At 44.9% G+C, this 24412-nt stretch overlaps 1 protein-coding gene across 1 annotated transcript in view; it reads left to right on the top strand.

The window, feature by feature from the left end:
* Window positions 1–24412, top strand: part of LOC140430891 (septin-7-like) — a 147694-nt gene that overhangs the window by 373 nt on the left and 122909 nt on the right. The window contains exon 2 of the mRNA XM_072518670.1: window positions 5533–5635. Coding sequence (XP_072374771.1) covers window positions 5533–5635 — 103 coding nt within the window. The remainder of the gene's footprint in view (window positions 1–5532; window positions 5636–24412) is intronic.

The raw sequence follows: 24412 nt of genomic DNA on the forward strand, positions 1-24412 counted from the left end.
ATGCCGGCGTTGGACTGGGGTGAGCACAGTAAGACGTCTTACAACATCAGGTTAAATGCCCAACAGGTTTGTTTCGAATCACTAGCTTTTGGAGCACAGCTCCTTCCTCAGGTGAATGAAGAGGTGTGTTCCAGAAACCCATATATAGATAAAGTCAAAGATGTAATATGATACTCTTCTTACTGTACCCTCCCTGCTGTCAGCCTGTCAAACTGCCCCTGCTACCTTTTCCTCCTCTATCTTGTTCCCTCCTTTCCCTATCTGCACGAGCCTTAAACAAAATAATTTCTCACCAGACCACTGCCTTCAGTGATTCCCAAAAAATGGCGCCGACACCTCCCCATTCTGATTCAACTCCACATACTACTCCTTAATCGCTGCCCGCACCTAATCTGCAGAAAGACCAACCTTTCAAGCTTCTGAGGTGCACGAACACCTGCAACGTTTTAACCAGCCCATTCAGTCCCCAGAAGTTCCATGTTACCAGCCTTACCAGAGGCTTATGCCTCCAATCCCCTCTACAATCTGTCATCTTCCCCACTTATCTCCCGCCCCCTTAATTACACCCTGTACCTAGCCCATCCCAGATGTCCCCTTTCTCCGCCCATGACCATGTCATCTCTCACCCCCTGCTACGTCATAACAACCTCCCCAGCTCTCCAGGCCACCCCTCTCTTCTCCCCCATCACCTCACTTCCGTTCACCAGCATAACCTGCTAGCATAACAGCCCCCGTCCAAAGGCGCTCAGCTCAAGGAAGGCTCCTTGTTGACCTTACTCTCCCCCACCCAAACAAAGACTTCTGAACTCCAGGCAGCCTTCTCCAAAAGCAAACAAACAAATGTTAAACACCAACAGTCCCAGAAAACACCAACAGTCCCACATAAACTTTCCCAACAGTAAACAGCAACCCCCCCCCCCCCCCCAAGAAAAAGATTAACATTCCCCAATCCCTACCTCCACTTCAAACATGCTCCCAACCATTATGAAGTGCCAGCTCCCCAGTTCCCAAGCATTGTCCGCTCAGTTCTCCCCCAGTTTATGCTCCTTAATGAAGTCTTCGACCGCTTCTGGGGTCTCAAAATATTACTCCCGATCTCTGAACGTCACCCATAATTTTGCCGGGTAGAGCACCCCAAACCTGATCTGCCACTGGTACAGCACCGCCTTGGCCTTGTTTAAGCTTGCCCGTTGCTTTGCCAACTCGGCTCAAATGTCCTGATAAACTCGGACGCTATTCCCCTCCCAGTCGCAGGTACGCTTCTCCCTGGCCCATCGCAGAATCTTCTCTTTCTCTTCAAATTTGTGGAGCCTCACAATCACCACCCGCGGCGGCTCCCCAGCTCTAGGCTTCTGCCTCAGGGGCCTATGCGCTCAGTCCGTTTCAGGCACCTTATCCAGCACCCCTTCTGCCACCAGCCCTGCCAGCATCTTCGAGACTACCTCGTGGCACCCACACCTTCCACTCCTTCAGGCAGGCCCACTGTTTGCAGGTTCTGCCCCCTCGAGGCATTGGCTTGCTCCTCCATCTTTGCCTTCAAAATTTTACAGAGGTCGCCTAGGAGCCCCACCTCGAGAGTCCCCACACGATCGCTGTTGTCCGAGATCACTCCTTCGATCTCCCGAATCTGTGATCCTTGCACCTCCAAACACTTCTCCACCCGTTCCAAAGAACTCTTCAGGGGTGCCACAGCTCCTTCAAAGCCTTTGCACGATCCTCACCCATTTCTTTCCTCGGCTGCTAGAATTCCACCTGAATAAAAGACATAGCTCCTCCATTTGGGGCCTTCCAGCTTGCATCACTCCTCTTCCCCTTTCCAGTTTACATCACTTCCACCCCCCCCCCCCCCCCCCCCCCCCCCCCAAAAGCATGCTTAAAGTGGCTGTTGCTGCAGCACTAGCCTGTTCCAACTTTTCAGCCAAATCTCTCACTGTTTTCTGCTGGGTCTGGTAACCGGCAGACATACCACTCCCGGGGAAACTCCTCCAACATTCACCTACGCCTTTTCATCAAAATTCCATTCAATATTGGGTAAAAAGAGCTCTTTTTTTTTTTGTGCCTTCAAGCAGGAGCTGTCCTGTGTGTGACCAATCACTCCATGGTCAACACCGGAAGTCCACCACCACCTTCTCAAGGGCAATTAGGGACGGGCAAAAAATGTTTGCAGAGCCAGCGATGCCCATGTGCCATGAACGCATTAAATAAAACACTTGCCGGGGTGTTACACAGTGACGGGTCTGTCTGCACTAGCATTGTTCAATGTTATACAGTGGTAACCCTGTCTCCCTCAGTACTGTATCCCAGCTTTATGCAGCGGCAGAGTGTACCCAACAGCACTACCCCTAGTGTTATAGTGACAGACCTGTCCCTACTAGTGTCCGTAATACATTTAATTTGAAAGCGAATCTGAAATTAGGGTCTTGAATCGAAACAAAGAAAGCTATGATGGTATGAGTTGCAAGTTGGTTGTGGTGGATTGGTAAGCTATATTAATGATAGACATCTTTAATTAACGTTTAAAGAATTAATACATGGTTTACAACAAAAATACATTTATTTGACACCAAAACCCAGCAGGAAAAGTAATCTAAGCATGGTTAACGCAAAGTTAGATTGTATGGTATCCAAGAAAGAGTTGTAAAGTTGCCAAAGGAAAGAGTAAGCTTGAGGATTGGGAACATTTTAGAATTCAGCAAAGGAGAACTGATAAAGAGCGAATCAAATCCTAAAAAAAAACCTAACAAGAAACCAAGACATACTGTAAAAGATGCTATCGGCATTTAAAAAGGAAAAGATTAGCAAAGACAAATGTGGGCACAGGCCGTGAAAGAATTTATAATTGGGAATAAGGAAATGGCAGAGAAACTGGAATACTTTTTGTCAGTCTTCATGGAGGAAGATTCTAAAAATCTCAATAATAATAATCTTTATTATTATCGCAAGTTGGCTTATAACACTGCAATGAAGTTACTGTGAAAATCCCCTAGTCGCCACACTCCGGCGCCTGTTCTGGTATACTGAAGAGAGAATTCAGAATGTCTAATTCCACCTAACTAGCACTTTCGGGACTTGTGGGAGGAAACCGGAGCACCCGGAGGAAACCCACGCAGGCACTGGGAGGATGTGCAGACTCCTCACAAACAGTGACCCAAGCGGGACCTGGGACCCTGGCGCTGTGAAGCAACATTGTGCTACCCTGCCGCCCTATTGGAATTGAAAAAATTAGTCTTCGTAAAGAAGTAGTATTGGAGAAATGAATGGGACTGGAAGTTAATAAATCCCCTCGACCTGATGATCTACCTCCCAAACTGTTGAAAGAGGTGTCTGTGTTGATAGTGGCTGCATTGATGACAATCTTCCCAAATTCTATAGATTCTGTAATGGTTCCTTCAGATTGGAAGTTGGAAAATGTAACCCCATCATTAAGGAAAGGACGGCGAGATAAAACGGGAAATTAGAGACCTGTTGGCCTGACACTAGGAGGAAATTGATAGAATCTATTGGATTGGATTTTGTTTCTTGTAACGTGTACCGAGGTACTGTGAAAAGTATTTTTCTACGTGCAGCTCAACAGATCATTAAGTACATGAAAAGAAAAAATACATCACAGGGCAACACAAGGTACACAATGTAACTACATAACACCGGCATCAGGTGAAGCATACAGGGGTGTAGTGTTAATCAGGTCAGTCCATAAGAGGGTCGTTTAGGAATCTGGTAACAGTGGGGAAGAAGCTGTTTTTGAGTCTGTTCGTGCGTGTTCTCAGACTTCTGTATCTCTTGCCCAGTGGAAAAAGTTGGAAGAGTGAATAAGCCGGGTGGGAGGTGTCTTTGATGCTGCCCGCTTTCCCCAGGCAGGGAAATCTATAATCTATTATAAAGGATGCAATAACTGCAATTAGGAAATACAGAGGAGGGTGGTCTGGTGACACTGCTACCTCACGGCGCCAAGGTCCCAGGTTTGATTCCGGCCGTGGGTCACTGTCCATGTGTGGAGTTTGCACATTCTACCGTGTCTGCGTGGGTCTCACCCCCACAACCCAAAAGATGTGCAGGGTAGGTGGATTGGCCATGCTAAAATTGCCCCTTAATTGGGGGCAAAAACATTAATTGGATACTCTAAATTTTTTTTTAAAAAGAAGAATTTATGAAAATTGTTTGACAAACCTGTTGCCGTTTATTGAAGATTTAACTAACAGTATAGATAAGGCGGAACCAATGGATGGGATATATTTAGATTTTCAGAAGGCTTTCGATAAGGTCTCCTATGAGATTAGTAAACAAGATTGTGACTCCAGGATGGGAGTCATATCCTGGCAATGATTCAGAATTGGTTAATGGACAAAAAAAATTAATGGGCCATTCTCAGGTTGGCAGGCTGTGGCGAGCAGGGTATCATGATCTGTGGATGAGGCCACAGCTATTCACAATCTGTATCAATGTTTTGGTTATGGGGACCAAGTGTAATATTTCCAAATTTGCTGATGTCACAAAACTAGGTGGGAATGAGAGTTATGAGGGGGATGCAAGCTTCAAGGGGATTAAGACTGGTGAGTGAACAAGAATAAATATGGCCGATGGACTATGATGTCGTTCACTAATGTCCTTTAGGGAAAGACATGTGCCATCCTCCCTCGGTCTGGCCTACATGTGACTCCAGACCCTCAGCAATGTTTTGCATACCTTCTGGATAGGCCGATCTAGCCAGTCAGTTCAAAGGCAATTAGGAATGGGCAATAAATCCTTGTTCATAAGTCACTGAAAGCTAACATTCAGGTGCAGCAAGCTATTAGGCATACAGGTGGATGTTGGCCTTTATTGCAAAAGAATTTGAGTACCGTAATAAAGATGCCTTGCTGTAATTGTTTCGAGGCCTGGTGAGACCACACCTAGAGTATCATGTATAATTTTGATCTCCTTGCCAATGGAAAGATATACTTGCCATCATGGGAGTGCAATGATTCCTGGGATGGTGTGATTGTCCAAGAGCAGAAATTGGGGATACTGGCCCTGTACTCCAGAATTAAAAGAATGAGAAGTGATCTCATGTTGGACAGATTTGGAGATATTAAAGATAGCAAGGGATATGGGGAGTGTGCAGGAAAACAGCATTACGCTGGATCTCTAGTTGACACCAGGCTAGAGGGACTGAATACCATCTTTCTCCCATTTCCTATACCCCTACTGTACCCCAGTGTTATACAATGACAAACCTGTCCCCACTGGTACTGTACCCTGGTGTTATTCAATGAGGGACCCCACCAGTACTATACACTAATATTGTCCATGACAAACCTGTCCACACCAGTACGTTTCCCCAGTGTTATACAGTGAGGGACCTGTCCCCACCAGCATCGCACCCCAGTGTTCTACAGTGAGATATAGAAACCTCTCCCCATCAGTATTGTACTCCAGTATTATGCAGTGAGATTTTATGGTGAGACCTGTCCCCACCAGTGAGAAATCCAGAGTCACCACTGTTGTGGCTAAGATGTATTCCTGGTCTGAATTTGTCCTTTTGTTTATTTACAGCATGGCCGTTCCCTCGAAGGATATGTGGGATTCGCAAACCTCCCCAATCAAGTATACCGCAAGTCAGTGAAACGTGGATTTGAGTTCACACTAATGGTTGTGGGTGAGTCTTGGTGTGTAAATTGAGAACTTAAACCCTTTGCTACATCCTATGAAGACAAATGTTGATCGGTGGTGTTAACATATAACTAATTGTTATTATCCAAGACCACACACACCCATATTTTTCATAAGATCCAGTCAGGGGCCAATAATGTTTTATTATGATCTAGCAGTTGGTAAGTGCCGTATGAGCCAAATACCAAAAAGGGAAACTCGACAAGCAATCCCAACTATTTTCTATTTGTATTTTACCATGTGAAAATATGTGTACTGAATTCAGGAGCCACAAATTCCAGTAACACTTTTGGAATTTTAAAATATTTATTAAAAGAAAACTTATACACAAGATTACATTTACATAGTTAAAAATTAGACTGCTCAACTGATTCTTACTTTTCACAATTAAACTGCCGTTTAGGCAACAGTCCATATAGAAACTGCATCTATAAAAAAGAAAATCCAGTAACATTACCACAAGACATGCACTTTTGCTGTTGGGGAAGAATTTCACAGGGCTCATTCGATTGTGGAAATCCAAGGCTTTAAACAAAACTGTGCTTTCTGGAATAACCGGGTATTTTCTTGGGTGACTGAAGGTTGCTCACTTCTTCAGAGTTCTCTCCCAGCACAGCGCACTCATTGGTGGACCTTACATGGGCATACTTAGTACAGCTTCCAAACTGTCTTTAAATGTTTCTTCCTCCTTCATCTTTTCTCAATTGTCCGTATCTTTCTTTGGACTTCATCTTTCCCAAAATGTAAAAACCTTTCATGTTCTTTTCGGGTAAAATAAAATTGAATAACTTTGCGTTATTTATTATGACCTTTTCTTAAGTCCCTTTGAAATTCAACAGTTAAAAATCCAAATCCTCAGTTACATCCTAATGCAAATTTCAACCTATATTGTGTTTACAGGTAGAACATCCAACTTGACCATATTCGTTTGAAGTGCCTGCCTTTACTCTTAACCTCTTTGATATTTTCAACTTGTAGACCACCTGTTTTCAGTTTAATGAAATTAGTCTTACACACATGCCCACACGCGCCTGTTTTTGATCAGAAAACTGAAAGGGTTTGGAGTGAGTCGAGATGTTTTAGAGAAGGTATGCAAAAGTCTGGTGGAGACCATTTTAACATTCAACATGAAACTCTGGTCTGGTAACCTGTGTGTGAAATGCAAAACCAAGTTGGCCAAAATTGTCAACACTACAGGTAAAAGCATTGATAGACAGTAGGCACAGCTCAATAATTTATTTAATAACGCAGTTAAGTGGAATGCTCAGGCCATCATTGATGAGCCCCATCACATTATATCAATTTTAGAATGTCTAATCCGATGAAAAATCTGAGATCTTTTGCTCCCAGTGCCATAAGCTTACTAAATAGCATTATGTGAATTTAACTTGCTGTTTTTATTTATTTTAACTGCAATAAGTGCTTTAATGCCAGAGTGCAATGTGTTATGTTTGTGTGGTATGAATGTATGTTTTATGTGCAGAAATGTAGGGATGTAATGTAGGAATACATTAAGTATTTATTGTTTTTAACTAATGACTGATTGTATCTTTTCCTGGTGGTGAAGCCAAAGACAAATTTCTACTTTGGACAATACAGCTTTATTCTATTCTATACCACGGTAGACCCTAAAAATATTTAAGAAACGACATTTTCTTCGCAGATCAAAGTAGACAATTTTGAGATTCAAGACACTTGCTCAGTGGGTAAAACCACACGATTCCACAGGTTTTGAACAAACAAAAGTAAACTTTTCTGTACAAGGTCAAAAAGATAAAATAATTTACAATATCTAATAATGAGGCACATACGAATTAACAGGCAAACTGTGGTCAAATACCCCACACTGCACAATAAATGGCAGATGCGACCAAGACAAGACAATCAGATGTCTGTAAAAACGGAGTCACCCAATATCACTGAAACTCTGTCCCTCCCATGAGGGCTTCCTGTGTTCACCTTTTGAAGATCTTACCTGGAATTCTCTACAAATGTCACTCCAACTTGGACAGCTTCAACGATGGTTCACCTCACAGGGTTTCAATCTCGCCTCCTGAGATTCTGTTCTCCTGGATTCTTGAGTTTTCACTTGAGCACTAACTCACAAGCACAACTTCAGCACTTTGGCTGCACCGAGCAGAACACTGCTGCTCTAAAGGGGTACTTTCATTCCAGTGGCCCACGGTAAGTATTCGCTAACCTTACCCTACCTCCTTGTTTCTATTGGGCTTTTCCTGATCCCTCTTCACATTAAGTCTGCTATCCCCTGCCATTTCCTGTTTGGAACCTTTCTCTGCTCCTCTTTGAACTTAACTGGATCTTCTTCCTGTTTCTGTTCCATCTGGAACTACTTCCTGCTTTTTGGCAGGAATTCAGCTGTTGGAGTGGGCGGAGCTACAGAGTCGAGCGGTGAGTATTTAAACTAGCTGATTCGAGTCTTTTCGGCGGGAATTCAGTTGTTGGAGTGGGCGGAGCTACAAAATCGAGCGGTGAGCTGGCTGCTTCGCTGCTTAAACAGCGGCCACAGGGTCTTTGGGGATAAATTTGGAGAGTGACATCACAGCAAAGCGGTGACCTGATTGACTGGTAAGGAAAGTTCTCCAATTAGCAGTAGCTGGGAGAAATTTAACTCTTCGTGTGTTGGTAAGTATTATGATTGGGAAGTAAAATCTTTATTCCTTTCACTTCATTATTTGATATTATATTTGTAATCAGTTAAGGTAGAGTGTAAAAATGGCAGGAGATCTCAGACCCGTGATATGCTCCTCGTGCTCAATGTGGGAGTTCAGGGACGCAGCCGAAGTGTGTCCAGCTGCAGCTCCTGTTAGACCGCATGACGGCTCTGGAGCTGCGGATGGACTCACTTTGGAGCATCTGCGATACTGAGGAGGTCGTGGATAGCACGTTTGGCGAATTGGTCACACAGCAGATTAGGATTGGTGAGGGAGACATGGAATGGGTGGCCAAAAGGCAGAGAAAGGCAGGAAGGCAGGGTTGGGGGGTCACTGGGAAATGGGGCCGGGTTGAGGGGTCACTGGGAAATGCAGGGGTGTTGGGGGGTCGTTGGGAAATGCGGCGGGGTTGGAGGCCACTGGGAAAGGGGTGAACAAGAAGACCCATTTAAGCCCTCACGTCCACCCTATCCCCATAATCTCCTAACCTTTCTGGTCACTAAGGGCAAAAACAGCTAGGGTCAGTTTTTAATATGTCATGTGCCTGTGTATTTTTTTCCATCTTTAATGGGATGTGGGCATCGCTGACTCAGCCCATGTTGCCCATCCCTAATTGCCCGTGAGAAGGTGGTGGTGAGCTACCTTTTTGAACCGCTGCAGTCAGTGTCCTGCAGGTACACCCACTGTACTGCTAAGGAGGGAGTTCTAGGAATTTGACCCAAAGACAATGAAATTACAGTGATCTATTTCCAAGCCGGGATTGTGAGTAACATGGAGGGAAACTTCCAGGTAATGCTGTTCCCATGCACCTTGTCCTTCTAGGTGAAAGAGGTCATGTGTTTGAAAGGTGTTACCTAAGGAGCCTTGGTGAGTTCCTGCAGTGTATCTTGAGGGGGTAAGCACTGTGTTGGTGCCACTCTCTCGAAGGCGATTAGGAATGGACAGCAAATGTTGGCCCAGCCAGTGATGCCTACGTCCCCAGAATGATTTTTTTTTTTAAAAAGTCAAAAAGTCTGAAAATTGTCAAGGTCTTGCTGCACATGGACATGGATTGTTTCTGTGTCTGAGGAGTTTCAAATGGTGCTGAACATTGTGCAGTCATTAGTGAACATCCCCACTTTGGAAGGAAGGTCAGAAATGAAGCAGCCAAAGATGTTTGGGCCTAGCACGTTACTCTGAGGAACTCCTGCAGTGATATCCTGCCGCTGAGATCACCAACCTCCAACAACCACAACCATTCTTCTTTTGTGCCAGGTATGACTAACCAGCAGAGGGTTTTCCCCGATTCCTATTAACTTCCGTTTTCCTGGAATCCCTTGATGCCATATTTGGTCAAATGCTGCCTTGATGTCAAGGGCAGTCACCCTCATTTCACCTCTAGAGTTCAGCTCTTTGAACCTAGGCTGTAATAAGGTCTACAGTTGTAATCCTGTCAGAACCCAAACTGAGCAGGTACTATCTTCTCTCCAGCCGTATCTAGAAAAACAGATGGGTTTGCTTTTATGTAACATCTTTCAGCCACTTCAAGACTTTCAAAAGCACGTTACAGCCAATGAAGTATTATTGAAGTGTTGTCAAAAGTTATAATGTTTGAAACCGGGCAGGCAATTTGGACACAATAATATGCTTTTCTGAAAGCCCAGCAATGGTAGTCGTGGATCGCGGACTGAGTTTTGAGAGCTGCGAGACTCCTTTCAAGTGTTCATGTTCTATTAGGCATGGCTACATGGTCAGTTCTCAGAGACCTGGTTCCTGGGATGGCAGGATTGATGTATGAGGAAAGGTTGGGTCCACTGGGCCTGTATTCACTGGAATTTAGAAGAATGAGAGGGGATCTAATTGAAGCATAATATTCTGACAGGGTTGGGCAGACAGTTGTTTCCCCTGGCTGAAAAAAAATCTAGAACAAAGCTACAGTCCCAGGATACAGGGTAAGCCATTTAGAACTGAGATGAGAGGGTGGCGAACCTGTTGAATATAGGCTGTGGAAGCCAAGTCACTGAACATATTTCAGAAGGAAATAGATTTCTAGACTCTAAAGGCATCAAGGGGTGTGCGGAAAGTGCAGGAGTACAGCATTGACGGAGAGGATCAGTCATGATCATGTTGAATGACAGAGCAGGCTATTTTCTATGTTTATCTTGCTAATGCGGCCTTTAAAAAGGTAGATCTTTACTTTCTTTAATAGATTCTCAACCTCTCCAATCCTCCAATATTTACTCTGGGCCACACAAAGTCTGAAGCATTAAAATGAGGTCACGTTGGAATACGAAGGTGCCAATTAGTCGTCATTTCCTTTTGCATTTTCCCCCATTACTTATCGTTCCTGCCCAGAACTCTCGCATTATCCATAGAGTCCTTTTGATTTTTGAACTAATTAATCTAGGCATAATCCCTCTTCTTCACTCCTTAATGGCATCATTTCCTGCCCAGCTCTTTCCTTGGACTCCTCAACTGACACTAGCACGGGGCAGGGTGGCGTTTTGCCCTGGGGCGTAGGGGCAGTGGTTTGCCAGCAACTTAATAAAAGCAAAATATTGTGGATGCTGGAAATCTGAAATAAATGCAGTGCTGGAAATACTCTGAATGTAAGGAATTCTTATTTATATTTGTTTCAGTAATGTTATTTTAAAAATGGGTTAAAATGCAGCCGGTATGTCTTCTAAATCTGTGATTAAGGGATCGTAAAAGTATGTGGTGTTCCGCATAGATTTGAGAAGCAATTTTTGTTTACAGATAGGTGACGAATATTTTTTCATTTGGGAATATTGTTTTGGCTTAGAGGACCCTGGGGTATAGATAATTTGCGAGAAATTGTATTTGGTCCTGGCTAACCAGCTCATGGGATAGTGGGAGGAGACAGAAGAATGCCTTATTCGATGGGTGCAGATGATGTAATTAAGGGGAGTAGATAGGACTGTCTGTAGTTTCAGCTTCCTGTAGGATTTTAGTGTGCCAAGAAGTGTCTTTTCAGTTTGCTCCTGAAAGGTTCTCTGCACAGAGAAAAGCAAGAAAACCTGACTTGTTGACTTTATTTATAAGTGGTAGTTGAACTATATTGGTTTGCTTAATTAGAATATATAGCGGAAGGTGTTGGGAGTAAGTTCAGATTTTTCCTTTTACTTAAGAACTATTGTAACTGTTAACTGTAAAGCTATTTCGCTAATGTGGTTAATTTCTTTTTAAATTAAAGTTTGTTTGAACACACAAGATACCTAGTGGTCAGTGTTATCACTCCTGGGGTAATGTTGCCTCAGTGTTACAAATTGCAAATAGTTGGGTTCTCATCCGGGATCCTAACACGGCATCAGTAGAGAGAGAAACAGAGTTAACGTTTTGAGTCGACTATGACCTCTTCAGAACTGAAGGAAGGTGGGAATGTGATGGTTTTAATGCTGTTGAAAGGGGTGAGGTGGGGGAATAAACAAAAGGGAAGGTCTCTGATTGGCTTGAGGATGGCGAGATTAAAGTACAGAAATGTCACTGAGTTAAAGGCAAAGCGACTGATATAATGGCCAGTTAAAGGAATGAATCATTTGTCTAGAGTGTTGTCCCAACAGAAGTGAATTAACCAATAATTTGTGTTTTCCTGAGATCCCTGACTGCTGCAATGAGTTACAGGCGCCAGATTTATACGTAAAACATTAATAAACTGACAGGGCAAAGTTGCACTCAGTGGGATGGGTTAAAGTGTGTCTGTTTCAATGCAAGGAGTGTCAGGAATAAGGGAGATGAACTGAGCATTAATCAGTACTTGGAACTACGATGTTGTGGCCATTACGGATACATGGATTTCACAGGGGCAGGAATGGTTGTCAGATGTTTTGGGGTTTAGATGTTTTAAGAAGAATAGGGAAGGAGGTAAAAGGAGGGGGAGTGGCACTGTTAATTGAAGAGTGCATCACAGTTGCAGAAAAGAAGGTAGCCGAGGAGGGTCTGGCTACTGAGTCAGTATGGGTGGAAGTCAGAAACCAGAAAAGAGCAGTCACTTTATTGGGAGTTTTCTATAGACGCCCCAATAGCAGCAGAGAGATGGAGGAACAGATTGAGCAGCAGATCTTGGAAAGGTGCAGAAGTAACAGAGTTGTTGTCATGGGTGACTTCAACTTCCCTAATATTGACTGGAACCTCCTTAGTGCAAATGGTTTGGATGGAGCAGATTTTGTCAGGTGTGTACAGGAAGGATTCCTGACTCAATATGTCGGTAGGCCGACTAGGGGGGAGGCCATGTTGAATTTGGTGCTTGGCAACAAACCAGGCCAGATGTCTCGGTGGGAGAGCATTTCGGTGACAGTGGCCACAACTCCTTGACCTTTACCATAGTCATGGAGGGTGATAGGAACAGACAGTATGGGAAGATATTTAATTGGGGGAGGGGAAAGTATACTGCTATTAGACAGGAGCTGAGGAGCATAAATTGGGAACAGATTTTCTCAGGGAAATGCACAGCAGTAATGTGGGGGTTGTTTAAGGAGCACTTGCTGCGAGTGCTGGATAGTTTTGTCCCACTGAGACAAGGAAGGAATGGTAATGTGAAGGAGCCTTGGATGACAAGAGAAGTGGAGCTTCTAGTCAAGAGGAAGAAGGAAGCTTACGTGAGGTTGAGGAAGCAATGACCTGGCACAGTTCTAGAGGGTTACAAGGTAGCCAGGAAGGAACTCAAATATGGACTTAGGATAGCTAGAAGGGGACATGAAAAAAAACCCTGGCGGGAAGGATTAAGGAAAACCCCAAGGCATTCTACACTTGTGAGAAATTAGAGTAGGGCCGATCAGGGATAGTGGAGGGAACTTGTGCCGAGAGTCTGAGGAGATAGGGGAGGCCCTAAATGAATATTTTGCTTCAGTATTCACTAGAGAGGGGAACTTTGTTGCTCGTGAGAACAGCGTGAACCAGGTTAATATTTCGAAGGAGGATGTGCTGGAAATTTTGAAAAGTATCAGGATAGATAAGTCCCCTGGGCCAGATGGGATATACCCATGGTTACTACAGGAAGCGATAGAGAAGATTACTGTGCCATTGGCGATGATCTTTGCATCCTCACTCTCCATTGGAATAGTACCGGATGATTGGAGGGAGGCGAATGTTGCTCCCCTGTTCAAGAATGGGAATAGGGAAATCCCTGGGAATTACAGACCAGTCAGTCTTACATCTTTGGTGAGCAAAATACTGGAAAGGATTTTGAGAGATAAAAACATAGTTTGGTTAAAGATAGTCAGCATGGCTTTGTGAGGGATAGGTCATGCCTCACAAGCCTCATTGAATTCTTTGGGGATGATGGACCTCTATCTTTATTAATAACCAAAAGACACGAGTATGTTCCGTGTATTTGACAAATGACCACACAACCAGTATATTGTTTATTATTAGACATAGGATTGGTTCATACTCAATAATCTACACGATACTACACATTAAACTATACCTAATCGCTTAAATTACCTTTACTTAACTTTCAAGTGACCAGCTCTGTGCAGGTTAGATAAGACCTTTATCTGGTTCCCCACGTGTGGCGACTGGAAGTTGTCAGGTGCGGGTCCTTGAACTTGGCTGGTCCATATGCTGCAGTTGGTGGGACAAAGGCCGGTCCCAAAAGAGACAGAGCGTTGGTCGTGCAGTTCCTCTTATCCTCCGATCATTCGCGCTCTTTTGGGCGGTCCCAACTTGGGATCCAATGGATCAATCGAGTTTTGATCGACCTAATCGTTTCTGGCCAATTAGGAGCGGGTACCTTAATAGCTGGGCGGGCCCTGGTTGTTATTGTCCAAGGCACGTATGCACTCCCAAATAAGGTAAATAGGCGCCCCTGAGTCTGTTACTGCTGTTATGTTTCAATCTGAGTCACATTGTCCTGGGGAGATCGGTGATTGACCTTTATCAGGTGCAAGTTTCTGTTTAGGTCTGGCTTCCTTTGCACAGTACACACGAGCTGTGTATCGTCTGTGTCCCAATCTGACCACAATTCCAATTATCCTTTGCGGGCAGCCATTTTAGATGGCCATAGGGATATGACGAGGCACATTGATGAAGGTCGGGCAGTGATGTATTGTCACAACCGACAGAATACCCTTCGTCGTCCAGTACTTCCCCGGAGCGGAGAAACTACGTCATCTTCTTCACAGCCTTCAACACGTCATTGATGACGAACATCTTGCCAAGGTCATCCCCACACCCCCACTACTTGCCTTCAAACAACCGCGCAACCTCAAACGAACCATTGTTTGCAGCAAACTACCCAGTCTTCAGAACAGTGACCACGACACCACACAACCCTGCCATGGCAATCTCTGCAAGACGTGCCAGATCATCGACATGGATACCACTATTACACGTGAGAACACCACCCACCAGGTACGCGGTACATACTCGTGCGACTCGGCCAACATTGTCTACCTCATACGCTGCAGGAAAGGATGACCCGAAGCATGGTACGTTGGCGAGACCATGCAGACGCTGCGACAACGAATGAACGGACATCGCGCAACAATCACCAGGCAGGAATGTTCCCTTCCAGTCGGGGAACACTTCAGCAGTCAAGGGCATTCAGCCTCTGATCTCCGGGTAAGCGTTCTCCAAGGCGGCCTTCAGGACCCGTGACAACGCAGAATCGCCGAGCAGAAACTTATAGCCAAGTTCCGCACACATGAGTGCGGCCTCAACCGGGACCTGGGATTCATGTCACATTACATTCATCCCCCACCATCTGGCCTGCGAAATCCTACCAACTGTCCTGGCTTGAGACAAATCACACCTCTTTAACCTGGGGTTACCCCATCTCTGGATCTGTAAAGATTTAATCACCTGCTAATGCTCGCATTCCTAGCATTGTTTGACATCTTTGAATTTGTCTATATATGTGTTTCTGGAACAGACCTCTTCATTCACCTGAGGAAGGAGCAGCGCTCCGAAAGCTAGTGACATCGAAACAAACCTGTTGGACTTTAACCTAGTGTTGTAAGACTTATAAAACCCTGGTTACATCACACTTGGAATATTGAGTCCAGTTCTGGTCATCTCATTATAGGAAGGATGTGGATGCTTTGGAGAGGGTCAGAGGAGATTTACCAGGATGCTGCCTGGACTGGAGGGCACATCTTATGAAGAAAGGTTGAGGGAGCTAGGGCTTTTCTCACTGGAGTGAAGAAGGAAGAGAGGTGACTTGATAGAGGTGTACAAGGTGATGAGGCACGGATTGAGTGGATAGACAGAGAATTTTTCCCAGGGAGGAAATGGCTGTCACGAGGGGACATAATTTTAAGGTGATTGGAGGAAGGTATAGGGGAGATGTCGGAGGTAGGTTCTTTACACACAGTGGTGGGTGTGTGGAATGCACTGCCAGCGAAGGTGGTGTGGGTGTGTGGAATGCACTGCCAGCGAAGGTGGTGGAGTCGGTCATTAGGGACATTTAAGCGACTCTTGGACAGGCACACAGACAGCAGTGAATTGAAGGGGTGTAGGTTAGGTTGATCTTCGATTAGGATAAATGGTCGGTTCAACATTGTGGGCGGGGCCTGTACTGTGCTATACTGTACTATGTTGTAAACTTTATTTATAAAAAGAGTAAAAGATGAACATATAATGGAAATAACTGAACGATGGTGTACTAGTCTTCGTATTCCCAACCCCCCCTCCAGACACTCAAGATAAACATATGGTAGGGGGCAGGGAAAGGATTAGAAATAACAGTGACTAACAGGTATGAGAGATTTGAGGATCTTATCTGCTAGAGTTGATATCTTTATAGGAGGTGATCCCTTCAGAATGCAACGTATTGAACCGTCGGTTGGTTTGGATCTTCAAGCTGGACCACTCAGGCCGGGCTCTCATGCTGTGGGATCTCCTCTGGGGACACACTCTAACTTGTGTTGTGCTGAGCCCCCTGAGAATCTTTTATGTCTCATTCTTCTCACCTACTCCATTTCTCCTCATAAAATCCCTCCTTACCCAGGATCAACCTATTGAACCGTCTCTGGACTGTCTCCAATGTCAGTGTACCTTTCCTTAGAGATGGAGACCAAAACTGTTCACAGTATTCCAGGTGTGGTCCAACTAGTGCCTTGTCTAGTTTTAACAAGACTTCCCTATGTTTATAGTCAATTCCCTTTCAAATAAAGGCACATTTGACTTTCCAATTACCTGTTGAACTTGTTAGCTAACTTTTTGTGCCTTATTCACAAGGACTCTGCTGCAGATTTCTGCAGTCTTCATTTAAATAATATTCAGCTCCTGATTCTTCACATCAAAGTGCATAACTTCACATTTTGCTACATTATTCTCCAACTGCCAAATTTTTCCCCACTCACCTAACTTGTCTATAATCCCTCTAGACTTTTTGTGTTATCCTCACTACTTGCCTTCTCACCTATTTTTGTGCCACCCACAAACATAGCAATAGTACATTCACTTTCCTCGTCCAATCATAAATATATATTGTAAATAATTGTGGCCCCAGCACTGAACCCTGTGGCACTCCCAAGTTACAGGTTGCCATCCTGAAAATGCCCCTTTATCCCAACTCTCTGTCTTAGCCAATCCTCTATCCTTGTTAATATACTACCATCACCTTGGGATCTGTATTAAGTAGGCTGTTACTAACTTTGGTTGGCTCTTAATTCGTTGCCCGTTGAGTCTTTACTGAATTTGCTCTGTTTCTATAATCTTTGCTCTAGAGTCGCCAGGTATCTTTATGATACCGCCACGAGGTTCAAGTTCGAGTACTGATCAATAACTCAACACACCAATTAGTAAGATTCAAATCAAAACACATTTATCATACACAGTAAATCACTACTCATGCATAAACTCTACTTTCTAGACTATTCTCTATCACTAAAAGGCCTATACTTAGCTTTGGAACTGGCCCACCCGGTATGGGGAACAAAAATGGCCTTTCGTTCGATCTGAGTCTGCAGGATTCAAAAGCTGGTATGGACTGGTAGCTAGGAGCGCCTATCTCGTAGCGTGCGTTGACTGGAGACTAACTTGGTTGATGCGGCAGCTTAGGCAGTTCACTCTCGACGGTTGATTTGAGTTGCTGAGTGACCCTGCCAAGAAGACCGATTTGAACTTGGGGACTCTACTTTATAGTCCCCAGGGGCTTCGCGCTGTTCGGGGCGGACCCCGTATCTGGTTCCAAGTGATTGGACTACGTTCCGATCACTTGGATCGATTTCTCCAATACTGGAGCCGTTCCCTGATCGCTGGGCGGTCCCTGAGTGTCCGTTGGCCTTCCTTTGTCTTGGCTCCTGCTGGCGCCGAGGAGTCTGGGTTGGCCTTATTCACCTTACATGTTTCAATTGTACCTGGGGATCGCTCGTTAGTATACAGATGGCTGTGAGTTTCAGTGCTATCTGGGCTTTTGCAAGTTCTATTACACAGGAGATTTTGCACTTGCTAGTTTTTGCCTGTGTTGGCTGAATTTCCCTTTAGTCTTTGCGGATCTCCATTTTAAGTTGGGAAGTGGCCAATCCAGGAATCCAGGTGGCTACAAGCCTTTTGTGCAGTATCTTATCAAACTGGAGGAGACTGCATTGTGAGCAGTGAATACAGTAGATTAAATTACTTAACGGGGGTGGGGGGGGCAGGTGTTACACCTCCTGCGATTGCTTGAGGAGATGCTATGCAAACGGGTCAAGGTGTTGAATTGATTTTTTTTTGTTCGGGGGGGGATGTGGGTGTCATTTGCTAGGCCAGCATTTATTGCTCATCTCTAATTTCTCTTGAGAAGGTGATGTGCTGCTGCTTTGAACTACTACGGTCCATTGAGCCACAGACCCAGGAGTCAGGGAAGGGATGATCCCTTCAGACTGCAGGGAAGGATATGATGTGTTTGCTGGTGGTGTCATATTGGGGTGACTGAAATGGCGGAGGAAGATTGTTTGAACGTGGAGAATAGTGGGGTGGAAGTGAGGATGAGGAGGACACGTGCCTGGCCTGGGAGGGAGGGGAAGGGCTGAGGGCAGGTGCAGGATTGAGTTGGCAACTTCCTCTTTAAGGGAATAGCCCTTGCCACATTCTGAGCCTTCATGCTTTGATTTAAAATAATTGCGTGTCAAGTCCCATTATTACAGTTTAAATACTGCTGCAAATCTCTAATTTACACCCTTAATTTCTTTTCTACTATTTCCTGATTTATGATATGCTCCCAGTAGGATAACACTCCTTAGCTTTTAGCTCAACTGCAGGCCGCACCAAATCATTAAAAAAAATATTTCTGTGGTTGTGATCCTCTCTTGAGTTAATCAGACTATTTGAGACATCTTTCTTTTCCAGTTGCTTCAGTTTTAGTAGCCGATTAGTTCCCAGTCCTTCCGACTTGCTAAGCTGTTCTGGTGCCCTGGGAATTTGAAATCATTCCTACAACATCATCCCTCTGGTCACAGGTCGATGTATCCTTGGCAGTATACTTCAATCTCACCTTAAAATTAGTATTAGTATCTGCAATGTGAGCTGTCACCTTCCTTTTCAGAAGCTTCATCACTGGTATTGATATCTTTCCCAATATCAGAGACTGATGCTCACTGATTTGTTGAGAAGTTCTGTCTCCCTCGTTTTTAAAACCTGCTTTTATTGCAATTGTTCATTAACTACCAGTGCCTATGTTTAGTTAACTGTCTGCCTTTATTGCATGCCCACCTGAGAATCAAAGAATTATAGAATTTACAGTGCAGAAGGTGGCCATTCGGCCCATCGAGTCTGCATTGGCCCTTGGAAAGAGCACCCTACCTAAACCCACACCTCCACCCTATCCCCACATCTCCACCCTATCCCCACATCTCCACCCTATCTCCGTAACCTCACTTAACCTTTTTTCAACATTGAGGGCAATTTAGCATGGCCAATCCACCCAACCTGCACATCTTTGGACTGTGGGAGGTAACTGGCACACCCGGAGGAAACCCACGCAGACACGGGGAGAACGTGCAGACTCCGCACAGACAATGACCCAGCGGGGGATCGAACCTGGGACCCTGGCGCTGTGAAGCCACAGTGCTATCCACTTGTGCTACCGTGCTGCCCCACGGTGAGACGGCAGGACTAACCATTGTACCACCGTGCCGCCCCCAGTTTGCACCGTCAGTTCGTCACGGTGACCCAAGCTGAGAATCAAACCTGGGACCCTGGAGCTGTGAAGCAACTGTGCTAACCACTATGCTACCGTGCTGCCCAAGGAAAGGAGGCTCGATTTAATATCTCATTAGGTGAATAGCAGTCAGACAGTGCTGCAGACCTGGACTGGGAGTAACGCAAAAGCACAAATACTGTGGATGCGAGAAATCTGAAATAAAATCCGGAAATGCTGGATAAACGTAGCAAGTCTGGCAGCATCTGTGTAGAGAGAAATACAGTTAAGGTTTTGAGTCCGCGTCACGGTAGCACAGTGGTTAGCACTGCTGCTTCACAGCCCCAGGGTCCCAGGTTTGATTCCCAGCTTGGGTCACTGTGCGGAGTCTGCTTGTTCTCCCCGTGTTTGCGTGGGTTTCTCCCACAGTCCAAAGATGTGCAGGTTAGGTGGATTGACTATGCTAAATTGCCCTTAGTGTCCAAAAAGGTTAGGTGGGGTTATGGGGACAGGGTGGAAGTGTGGGCTTATGTACGGGGCTCTTTCCAAGAGCCAGTGCAGACTCGATGGGCCGAATGGCCTCCTTCTACATTGTAAATTCTATGCCTCTTCAGAGCTCTTTTCTGACGGCTGGAGTGAAACATGACCCCACAACCTTCTGGTTCAGGGATAAGAGTGTTACTAACTGTTCCGAGTGTGATAGTGTAAGTTTAACCTGAAGCTGGGGTAGGGCAGACCAAAGAGAAGTGAATCTGCACAGGCAACTTTGCATTGACATTAAATCTCCCAGCCCGAGAGATGAATGGAGCTTTATTCTGTTCCACTTCTCTCCACCGCACTCCAACTATGTAATCTATCACATTTCCCCGTCTTCAGCACTGAAGAAGAATCATAGACTCAAAACATAGTTCTGTTTCTCTCTCCATAGATGCTGTTGGACTTGCTGAGTTTATCCAGAATTTTCTGTTTTTATTTCTGATTCCACAGTATTTTGCTTTCACTTATTCTGCAGTGTGTGAGTTGGCCTCAATCTCCTCCATCAGCTGTCTGTTTTCAACCACCCACCCTCGGCAGACAGCCTCCCTCAGTTTGGTGACACAAATCTTTCTAATTGAACATTCTTGCCCATTGTGGTATTGATGTGGCAGATTCCAGAAGCTTCTGCCACCTTGGGCTGATATCCATGGATCACAGTGATTGGCCAATATTAACACACGCTTTCTGCAACAGCCCCTGAGGGCTCACATGCTCCGAATACCGAGCAAATAGATCTAATGAATGACTACTGTGCAAACACTGTGTATAATAAGGAGCTTGCTGCATGTCACTGCCATGAACATAGACAGTAAACAGAGCAGCAGTCTCCGTTTAGTAGAGAGATTTCCCCTGTGTGGCCTCCTGTCCTGTTTGTCTTCAATTTCTCCTTTTTTGTCCAGAAATCTACATTCTTTCTATTTGGCCAGAAGCAGTGTCTTGGAAACATCTATTGAAAAGGAAGTTGTGTCCTAATCCCAAGAATACCGCAAACACAGGGAGGAGTGCTCATCTGAGCAATATGTTTCTGGTCAGGTCTCGCTGCTATTTAGTAAATCGTGTGATACACAGGATTGACTGCCCCACTCACATTTGGGTCAGTTTGGAACTGTGTAAAGCAGAGAGCAGAATAATGGAGCAGCTAATCATCCTACATTATGCTGGGATGGAAAATAAGGACAGTCCAGGACAAGAAAAGTCCTGTCAAAATTCAATGTCAACCAACTTGTATAATTTATACCATTAACAAATTGATCACTGCCACCTTATTGGCACATTATTCAAAACATCCCACTGTTGAGTTGAGAAATTATTTTGTGCATCTGTTTTAAACTTATTTCTTAATTTCAATCCTTCCCACTCATCAGCCTGATTCACTTTGAAGCAATATCTACCAGTTTAGCCAGAGAATATTTGGTAGTGGTTTCCCTTCCCCTCAACTTGTGCACTGGTACCACCCCATCCATCCTTCCTTAGCGCTCTCCTGTTCCTCCTCTTACTGACCTCCCCAGACTCTGTTCATTGTCTGCATTTTGGACTGTGAGCTGACTGATGACCCATTTGATGTGGGCGTTGCTGACTTGGTCATCTTTTATTGCCCATCGCTAATTGTCCTTGAGAAGGTGATTGTGAGCTGCCTTCTCGTGGTGCTGTCAATGTGGTGTAGGTACATCCACAGTCCTGTTAGGGAGGGAGTTCCAGGATTTGGACCCAGCCACAAAGAACAGTGCTGATTTTTTGTTTACTATCCTCCCAATAAACCTAAACTGTCTACTTTCACCTCTGTAACATAGCAACAACCGTAGTAACTAACAACCACTGTTTGTCTCTTGTTGAGTAAGAAAGACAAGCTTATTGACATTCGGGTGTCTCAAAACACTTTGTGACCAGCTAAATATATTTGAAGTGTATATTTGATTGTCATGTTGAAAACAGGGCAATCAATTTACCCACAGCAATCGGATAACCAGGTGTAATCTGATCAATGATGTTGGTCGAAACAGGATCCTGGGGAAGAAATAACACCACTGCGAAACACTTCAGAGTTGGAAATAAGAGAAATTGAAAGATGACTTTGCTGAACTCAATGGTAATAGAAAGAATGCTGTTTATGGGAATGCATGCTCAGTTGATTGATCAGTGAGGGATCAGTCATTTAGGATGATGTTGGAAAGCTGCATCATTTACAGCTTGGCAGGTCTGAGAAATTGCTGTTTAAATTGAACCATGATTTTATGGAATTCGGTAATCATTCATATCCTGGGTGTTAAAGAGTCATAGAATTTTAGAGCACAGAAAGAGACCCTGCAGCCCATCGTGTCTGCCGGCCATCAAGCACCCATCTATTCTAATCCCATTTTACTGCACTTGGTCCATAGCCTTGCATACTATGGTGTTTCAATTGCTCATTTAAATGCTGAAATGTTAAGGGTTCCTGTCTCTACCACCCTATCACTCGGTGAGTTCCAGATTCCCACCACTGTGAAAAAGCTTTTCCTCAACTCCCATCCTGCCCCTTGCCTTAAATCTATGCCCGCGGTTTATTGCCCTATCTGCCCTATCTATGTCCCTCATAATTTTGTACACCTCAATCAGGTCCCCCGTCATCCTTCTCTTCTCTAAGTAACACCACCCCAGCCTAACCAGCCTCTCTTCATAGCTGAAACGCTTCAGCCCAGGTAACACCCTGGTGAATCTCCTCTGCATCCTTTATAATACGATCACACCCTTTCGTGTGGCGAACAGAACTGCACACCGTACTCTAACTGTGGCCTAGCAAGTGTGTTACACAGCTCTGGCGCGGGGCAACACCGTGGTTAGCATTACTTCCAGGTACCCAGGCTCAATTCTGACCTTGGGTGACTGTCTGTGTGGAGTTTGCACGTTCTCCTTGTGTGTGCATGGGTTTCCTCCGGGTTCTCTGGTTTCCTCCCATTGTCCAAAGGTGTGCAGGTTAGGTTGGTTGGCTGGCCATGATAAATTACCGCTTATTGTACAAAACACTAGGTGGGGCTACGGGGACAGGGTGAACATAGAACAGTACAGCACAGAACAGGCCCTTCGGCCTTCTATGTTGTGCCGAGCATTGTCCGAAACCAAGAACAAGCTATCTCACTCCCTGTCATTCTGGTGTGCTCCATGTGCCGATCCAATAACCGCTTGAAAGTTCCGAAAGTGTCCGACTCCACTATCACAGCAGGCAGTCCATTCCACACACTAACCACTGTCTGAGTAAAGAACCTACCTCGGACATCCCTCCTATATCTCCCACCCTGAATCTTATAGTTATGCCCCCTTGTAACAGCTACATCCATCCGAGGAAATAGTCTCTGAACGTCCACTCTATCTATCCCCCTCATCATCTTAAACCTCTCAAGTCGCCTCTCATCCTCCTCCGCTCCAAAGAGAAAAGCCCTAGCTCCCTCAGCCTTTCCTCATAAGACCTATCCTGCAAACCAGGTAGCATCCTGGTAAATCTCCTTTGCACCCTTTCCAATGCTTCCACATCCTTCCTATAATGAGGTGACCAGAACTGCACACAATACTCCAAATGTGGTCTCACCAGGGTTGTGTATAGTTGCAGCATAACCCCGCGACTCTTAAACTCAAGCCCCCTGTTAATAAATGCTAACACGCTATAAGCCTTCTTCACGGCTCTATCCACTTGAGTGGCAACCTTCAGAAATCTGTGGACATGAACTCCAAGATCTCTCTGTTCCTCCACGTTCCTCAGAACCCTGCCGTTGACCCTGTAATCCGCATTCAAATTTTTTCTACCAAAATGATTCACCTCGCACTTATCAGGATTAAACTCCAGCTGCCATTTTTCGGCCCAGCTCTGCATCCTATCAATGTCTCTTTGCAGCCTACAACAGCTCTCCACCTCATCTACTACTCCACCAATCTTGATGTTATCATCAAATTTACTGACCCACCCTTCAGCCCCCTCCTCCAAGTCATTGATAAAAATCACAAATAGCAGAGGACCCAGCATTGATCCCTGTGGTACACTGCTGGTAACTGATCTCCAGTCTGAAAATTTTCCATCCACCACCACCCTCTGTCTTCTCTGTGATAGTCAGTTACTTATCCAATTGGCCAAATTTCCCCCTATCCCACACCTCCTTACTTTCTTCATGAGCCGACCATGGGGAACCTTATCAAACGCCTTACTAAAATCCATGTATACGACATCAACTGCTCTACCTTCATCTACACACTTAGTTACCTCCTCAGAATTCAATCAAATTTGTGAGGCAAGACCTACCCTTCACGAATCCGTGTTGACTATCCCGAATTAAGCTGCATCTTTCCAAATGGTCATAAATCCTATCCTTCAGGACCTTTTCCATTAACTTACCGACCACTGAAGTAAGACTAACTTGCCTATAATTACCAGGGTCATTCCTATTCCCTTTCCTGAACAGAGGAACAACATTTGCCACTCTCCAGACCTCTGGCACTATCCCCGTGGACAGTGAGGACCCAAAGATCA

This window comes from Scyliorhinus torazame, chromosome 10 (genome assembly GCF_047496885.1).
Source record: "Scyliorhinus torazame isolate Kashiwa2021f chromosome 10, sScyTor2.1, whole genome shotgun sequence".
NCBI classification, from domain to species: domain Eukaryota; kingdom Metazoa; phylum Chordata; class Chondrichthyes; order Carcharhiniformes; family Scyliorhinidae; genus Scyliorhinus; species Scyliorhinus torazame.